Source organism: Lichenostomus cassidix, chromosome 9, assembly GCF_008360975.1.
Source record: "Lichenostomus cassidix isolate B80296 chromosome 9, HeHo_3.0, whole genome shotgun sequence".
Lineage (NCBI taxonomy): Eukaryota > Metazoa > Chordata > Aves > Passeriformes > Meliphagidae > Lichenostomus > Lichenostomus cassidix.
In genome coordinates this window covers 7,942,015-7,949,480 of record NC_139490.1, presented here as the reverse complement: position 1 = coordinate 7,949,480, position 7,466 = coordinate 7,942,015, and the positions used below count along the sequence as shown (strand labels likewise).

General features: G+C 45.4%; 1 protein-coding gene and 3 non-coding genes across 4 annotated transcripts; all 4 read left to right on the top strand.

The window, feature by feature from the left end:
* The first annotated feature begins 134 nt into the window (after positions 1–134).
* EIF4A2 (eukaryotic translation initiation factor 4A2) lies at positions 135–7,180 on the top strand. Its single transcript, XM_085069156.1, has 11 exons — positions 135–289; positions 1,145–1,190; positions 1,275–1,407; positions 1,665–1,804; positions 2,929–3,097; positions 3,274–3,383; positions 3,505–3,648; positions 4,041–4,178; positions 4,461–4,550; positions 4,790–4,869; positions 6,368–7,180. The coding sequence occupies exons 1-11, from the start codon at positions 261–263 to the stop codon at positions 6,510–6,512; spliced, it is 1,224 nt and encodes a 407-aa protein (XP_084925282.1). The 5' UTR covers positions 135–260; the 3' UTR covers positions 6,513–7,180.
* On the top strand, positions 1,518–1,588 carry LOC146433156 (small nucleolar RNA SNORD2). Its single transcript, XR_014854164.1, has one exon. It is a non-coding gene; the product is annotated as a small nucleolar RNA SNORD2 (small nucleolar RNA).
* On the top strand, positions 3,695–3,876 carry LOC146433155 (small nucleolar RNA SNORA81). Its single transcript, XR_014854165.1, has one exon. It is a non-coding gene; the product is annotated as a small nucleolar RNA SNORA81 (small nucleolar RNA).
* On the top strand, positions 4,254–4,381 carry LOC146433154 (small nucleolar RNA SNORA63). The gene has a single exon (XR_014854159.1). It is a non-coding gene; the product is annotated as a small nucleolar RNA SNORA63 (small nucleolar RNA).
* Positions 7,181–7,466: the final 286 nt, after the last annotated feature.

Here is a 7,466-nt window from a genome sequence, read left to right as displayed (position 1 = left end):
AGTAGTTCCGTGTTCCACGTAACCTCGTGGGCACGAGAGGCTCATACACAACCTTCGGATTAACTCAGACAGTCGCGTGACTGGAATCTCTTGGGAAAGAGGGCTTAATCCGGGGGGATTCGTGCTTTTTTGGCCGTGGCATGAGGTGCATATCCATGCGCAGAGCAGAGCGCAACGAGTCCGGCAGCGGGGCGGGTATATAAGGCGGGCGCCGCGGAGGGCTTGCCTTTTCAGTTGAGGACAGAGCTGGTGAGCGGAACATGTCAGGGGGCTCCGCGGATTATAGCAGGTATGGCGGGAGTGTGGGCCCTCTCCTCGTTTGGGGGTTCCGTGGGTTATGCGGGGGCGGCCGGGGAGAGAGGAAAAACCGACAGAGGGGGAGGGGTGGGAGCCGGAGCGCCCTGGGGGAGGCCGGGCGCTGTGCTCAGTCAGCCCTGCGCCCTGGCCCCTCCCGTTCTAGACGTTTCGCTCCCTGCGCTGCCCATGCTGGCGGTTCAGCAGCGGTTTAGCTCTGGTCCTCGGGGCTCGCTTTTCATTACTGGCTTTCGTAGCAATCCACTCAGCCTTGGCAAGGGTTTTTTCTGAATTAATATGTGTAGAGCTGAGTTGCAGTTTAAATGCCTTTCTGTGGATTTTTATTTTCTCTCGACAGTCCCTTTTCCCTCGCGCCGTTGGTTCGCCCCGGGTTTTCGGGCCGCGCCGAGGGCGAGACCATTCTATTTTTGCGGGGGGAGGGTGAGCCCCCCCCCGGGCGATCGCCCGGCGCCGTCCGCCCGCAGCGCCCTGTTTGCGCAATCCCAGGGGTGGAGCTCTCGCGAGAGTTGCCCGGCGGGGCGGGGCGGGGGGGATCCGCTGCAGCGCCGGGAGCGCGCCTGCCCGCCCCCCCTTCCCCCCGCGCGCCGCCGCGGGAGCGCGCGCTCGGTGCGCCCATGCCCGCGGCTTCGGGCACGGCCCCGGGAGCTGAGCCGGGGGCTGCTGGCGCCCGAGCCGCTGGGGGAGAAGGGTGGGAGTTTGTCCATTGGCAGAAGCTCAGAGCACCTGCTGGAATGATCTGTCACGGGGCCGCTGCTCTCACAGCCGAGGTGTCAGCTCGCTTCTGCGCGGTGGCTGCTCCTTGCTAACAGCGTGTTCTCTCTATTGGCAGAGACCATGGCGGCCCAGAGGGAATGGAGCCCGATGGTGTCATCGAGGTGAGCGCTTTCGAAATGACCTGAGAATTTATGTGCTGGTGGACATGGGTATTTGATTTAATATTTTTTATTTCTTTATTACAGAGCAATTGGAATGAGATTGTTGACAATTTCGATGATATGAATTTAAAGGAATCCCTTCTAAGGGGCATTTATGCTTATGGTTTTGAGAAGCCTTCAGCTATTCAGCAGAGAGCTATTATTCCCTGCATCAAAGGTATGCAGTCGATCCATCAATATCAACATCGAATAATTAGGAAAGCTTCGTAAAATGCATATGTTGTTTCGTTTGTGTGCAGTAATAATTGTTTGTAATCTTCATTGAACAAGTGATATGATGGTACACCATCTTTCGGGACTGACCTGAAATGGAGAGAACTCTTTAGTACTGATCACTTACTTCAAGGGAAATTAAATTAAACTAACATGAATGACCCATGTGGGAGCAGTAAATGTGTATCCTACTTTTTTTAGGGTATGATGTGATTGCTCAAGCTCAGTCAGGTACTGGCAAGACAGCCACATTTGCTATTTCCATCCTGCAGCAGTTGGAGATTGATCTCAAGGAGTCCCAGGCACTAGTATTGGCCCCTACCAGAGAACTGGCTCAACAGGTATTGATAGTGTAGTTTAAAAAAAATGAAAAACCTTGTGTGTTGCATAGGTTTCAGGTTTCACAACTGTGAGACATCATTACTAGACTTTTTAAGGGGCTGTAATTAATATCCATTCAGAACTCTTTTTGTGTGAAGTAATGGGGGATACAAACTGGCTGCTGTACTATAAGTTCTCTGCCTCCTTGAAGAGCCGAGTTGATGCTCATGGAGGGTGTGCTGGGGCAGGGGTGCAGGAGCCAGCTGCTGTGCTGTGTAAAGTGGAAGGAGCATCTTCAGCAGAAAAACAAAATTACTAAAGCACAGTGTTCTGAGTGGAAACAAAAAATGTACTTTTTTTGGAAGCTATTTGAACTTATGTGCAGTTGTGCAACATGAAAACTGCAGTGCACATTTGGTTACTTAAATGGTTTTGTATCTTTGTATGTTTTCCTGACAACATAATTGCATGTCTCTGACATTCGAGGTGTGGTATTCTTTTATTCTAAGTGGGTGTGTGGTAACAAAACTTAAAAAACGCTTGAATTTTTAGGGTAAGTGTATGAGTAATGTGGGCACTTCAAATATAACTGTCATTTTGAACTAGAATAAACTGGAATGCCAGTGCTAAGTGACAGTTTCTCAAGGTAAAGCTTTACATACTAAATCAGACAAAAAACAATCTAAAACAAAGGAATAGGAGCCTTTGATCAGAATGTTACACCTTTGTTCTACTCTAAAGCTGTTGTTTAGGTGATACTTGTTTTTAAACCTGGCTTATAGTGGTGTCCCTGGAGAACATTCACAGAAGTGTCCAACTGCTTAACATGCAGGCCTGAGCAGCTGAGAGCTTGAGCTCACTTATGGTGGCCCTGCCTTTCAGCTTAGTAATTGTCCCATGGCAGTCACTAAATCAGCAAGTTCAGCCAGTAAGGACAAAAATGTGACTTTAGTGCTCCTCTGACTTAATATTTCTAGCGAACAACTTCTAACATGTGAAGTTGGACAAAGTCATTTTACCAGCTGCAGCTCTAAGAGCTGCACAGTCCCTGTTGGGTGCCTTGGCTTCTAGAGTCCATAAAAGCCAGTGATAATGGGGCTTAAACTTTTGTCCCATGAACTACTAATGGAAGGTTCTATTTTAGATTCAGAAGGTAATCCTGGCCCTTGGAGACTACATGGGAGCAACATGCCACGCTTGTATTGGTGGCACAAATGTGCGCAATGAAATGCAAAAGCTCCAGGCTGAGGCTCCGCACATCGTGGTGGGAACTCCAGGGCGTGTGTTTGATATGTTGAACAGGCGCTATCTTTGTAAGTACACATCTCATTGTGCTCTTGCTCATGAATTTCAAGTAAAAACCTCATACTCCGTAACAACTTCAGTGCATTTGTTGTTACTGTGGAGAGTTGTGCTGGAAAGCTTAGTACTTAAGGATGGCGGTTGTGTATTTCTGAAATTTAATGAGATACTACTCTTTTTCCAATAGCACCAAAATGGATCAAAATGTTTGTTCTGGATGAAGCTGATGAAATGTTGAGCCGTGGATTTAAGGATCAAATTTATGAGATCTTTCAAAAACTAAGCACAAACATCCAGGTAAAAAGCTTGTACAAGGTTAAAGTGATGGATGCAGATTTGGTTATAGTGTGGCTGTGAAGTGAATTGTACAAATCAGAATTGTATTAGGTATGTGCTAACACACTGCAACGTATTCCAGGTTGTGTTGCTGTCAGCTACAATGCCAATGGATGTGTTGGAAGTGACCAAAAAGTTCATGAGAGATCCCATCCGTATTTTGGTGAAGAAGGAAGAGCTGACTCTGGAGGGTATCAAGCAATTCTACATTAATGTTGAGAGAGAGGTTGGTATTGTTACTCTTGCTCTGGTAGGGGGAATTAGATTCTCTTACCTTCTTGTTAGAAGCACTGTGCTAAAATTGTAGAAACCAAGGCTGAGCTTTGGTTTCTGCAATAATGCTAGTAGAGTAAACGCAAGAAGAAGAATAACTATGCACTGGATCCAAAAGGACTAGGGTGGACCTCTTTCTTAATGTCCAATGTCCTGTGTCTGAAGATTTGGTGCAACAATTGATGCAAAAGCTTGACTTGGTTTCCAGGTTATACTGAATATAATAGTGCAAAAGCATGCGTGATTGCTTGTTGCATTCTAGTTTTATTCCTTGTTCAGGGTTCTTGTTATGTACTGAACTGTCTGTGTTGTGATGCATTTCCTGATAATCTTTGTTTTGCTCAGGAATGGAAGCTGGATACTCTCTGTGATCTGTATGAGACACTGACCATTACACAGGCTGTCATTTTCCTGAATACAAGGAGAAAAGTAGACTGGCTTACAGAGAAAATGCATGCCAGGGACTTCACAGTCTCAGCTCTGGTAAGAATTGCTACTTCCAATCACTTCGGATATACTTTGTATTTACTGAAAATAAATGTGATGAGGGGATATCAGAAGCAGGAAAGTTATAATATAGCTGTGCAGTGCTGTATTATCGTTCCCCCTGCTTAAAGTAAAATGCTTCCTTTCTATCCCTACCTGCTTCGTTCCCACAGCAGGTAGGGACGCTGGGTTTCATACATAGCTTTGTTCTTCAAAGGGTATTCTGGTTTGGAGCATCACAACACTGCACTAATTGCAACTTTGTTTTAAATTCTCCAGCATGGTGACATGGACCAGAAGGAACGGGATGTTATCATGAGAGAGTTTAGATCAGGGTCTAGCCGTGTCCTGATCACTACTGACTTGCTGGTGAGTATTGGCTTATATTGAACATGTTCTTGTTACAGCCTTGTCCCAAAAGCTTCATAATTCAGTGATGGTTTTTGTAACCTGAGCTATTGGGAGCTTTTTGGAAGAGCAAAGACCATGCTCCACTATGGACTACACAGTTGTAGTTCATAACTAATGATGTGGTTGACAAAAGCCCGGAATAGATAAATTCTAAAAAATCCCTTGAGTTGCATTAAAAACTTGGTGTTGCTTTACAGGCTCGTGGCATTGATGTGCAGCAAGTGTCCCTGGTTATCAATTACGACCTGCCGACCAATCGTGAGAATTACATTCACAGGTCAGTTGGCTCTGCCTCCAGTCAGTGCCTGTGCTGTGCTGGATGTGGGCATTGGCACAGACTCTCCTCTCCTGTTCTGTAGTCCTCACCAAACCAGAGGTGTTGGCATCCATGCATACAGTAAATGCTCAGAGCTAGCAGGGGATAAAACCACTCGTGGATTGGCTTTAAAAAAGCCCTGCCTTGCACAGCTGTGGTTCTGAAACAAGGGAGGAGCAGAACTTTTGAACACTTAAAAGCAGTGGGAAAACTTAGATGTGTGACAGGTTCAGTGATGGCTGATTAATCAGCCATCACTGAGGTGTGGGGAAAATGCCAGCGACTGAACTGCCTTTTGTCATGTAGGCTGTGACATATTAGTGCAAAGCTGCTGCTGGTGCAGCAGCTTGACAGCAGGGTCAGCTTGATCTGGGGTTCTTGGCTGATCCTGTGTAGTTGCTGGTCAGCAACAAGAGAGACCTTGCTACTCCTAGCAAATGCATTCTGTAGGGCTGCCTTCACTTGCGGAGGTCCAGCTGTGTTCATGTTGTGTGTGCCCTGTTTGCTCTTGGTGGCTCCTTAGTGGGATTCTTCTGTGGTGTGTGTCTTCTGGTAGCAATTTGTTTCCCTAGGTTTAGTTAACTGCTTCTAGTGACTGTCCCTAAATAAAGTAAACTGTGCTTTGTTACTTGATGTAAAAAAATACAGGAGTCGATAGCAGCAGTTGATGACACAAGATGGTGCTCAGAAACGACGTTGACGTAATTTAGGACGTGGATTCGTAAGCGGCACAGTTTGAATAAAGAGCGAGTTGGTATTTATTTATTTATTTTGTCATGATTATCCCCTAAGTTTTGTGAGCCCTTTCTGTGTATTTAGCTCTTGCTGGCAAGGTGCTCTACTGTGCAGTCTGTAGGAAGGTGTGGAGCTCATGGTGGGTGTAACTAAACTCTGTGCACTGATGTGTCCGTGACTGATGTGGGCTCACACAGAAACGTTGAACTTTGTTTTTGCTCTCTAAAAAAAAAACCGCAACAAACCCTAAGTTTTCCCACTGGAAACAGTTAGACTGAATTAAAATTCTGAAATTAAGTGTGCTGTTCCATGTTACTGGATGTAATTGGATTAATTTAGTTAATCTGATAGGTAAAAACCAGCTTCTCTTCTGTGTGCTCTGTGCTTGGGAGTGGATGCATGAGGGGTGGGTGCGTAGTTGAACTGGAGGGGAGGGAGACTCACCCAGGACCTCAACACAGCACCAACCATTAAATAAAGATCTTACTTTGCAGCTAAAGAGTAACTGTGTGCCCTGCTGCCTGCCACGGGATGGACCTGCTGTGCTGCTGGCACCAGCTGCTGGTTTTTCCTGGCCAGATGTGACTGGGGTGGCAGCTGGTCTGTTAAGGCAGCATAGTCTGGCCAGTGGCAGATAAGAGCAGCAGTTACTGAATGGATCATGCAAACATATGAAGCAAATGCATGGTTAACTTGGATGTAAATATGTTCTCTCTTTGTGCAGAATTGGCCGGGGTGGCCGTTTTGGCAGAAAAGGTGTGGCTATCAATTTTGTCACTGAAGAGGACAAGAGGATCCTGCGAGACATTGAGACTTTCTACAATACTACAGTGGAGGAGATGCCGATGAATGTGGCTGATCTCATTTAATCCCCGGGATGAGGTGGTTGTGAATCCAGTGCTCGCTGTTGCTGAATAGGCGATTCACAACGCGCATTGTGCTTCTTTCTTCGGGGATATATTGAATCTTGTCTCAATGCTCATTACGGATCAGAAATACAGATTTTTGATAAGAGAAGCGACTTTCTGTCGTGAGCTCTTGTGGGGAAAGCCATTGGCTTTGTCCACTTTAGGGTTAGACTGTTGGGGTTGGGTGGAAAGTCATGGGGTCTGTAAATTTTTTCTTTATTAGAAATTTATTTCCTAGTTCCATAGAAGTGGTTGTATTAGATGTTCTTTATCATTTAATAATTTACTTATGGACTAAAAGATATAAGTGCTGTATAAAGTCAGCCAATTATGTTAAACTAGCCTACCTTCCTTTATTGTATGTACTTACACCTCAGATTAAATTGGAAAGGCCTTTCAAAATCTCTAAACTTTTATAAGAGCATTAAAATGCATTTTTGTTTCATATGTATTTATTCAATAAAGTATTTAATTAGTGGTAAGTGTGATCTGGACCCTGTTGCTAAGCCCCAGCAAGCAAGCAATCATACTATTGTCTTAGTTAGGGTTAAACCCAGTAAAATTTGCCATATTGCACATGTCTTAATGAAGTTTGAATGTTCAATAAAATACTTCTATATTCACTTAAATTGTAAATAGTTGCTTCTTGGGTTGAGGGGAGGGTGACAGCTCAGGGTGGGAGCTGAACGTGGCAAGAGCTGCAAGCTTTGTCTCTGTGCCCAGAGCTCCTGTCCATCATTAATAGCAGGGGTGATTCTTGACTATTACAGGGTAACCTTCAAGTGCCAGTGTGTCCCCGGGTGACATAGCTCTGAGGTGTTGGACCTGTGTCCTTAACAGTGAAACACCCTTTCATCAGAGTAGAAAATGCCTCACTTAATTGGTGCTGGTTTGATGAAAAAGCACTGCACTGCA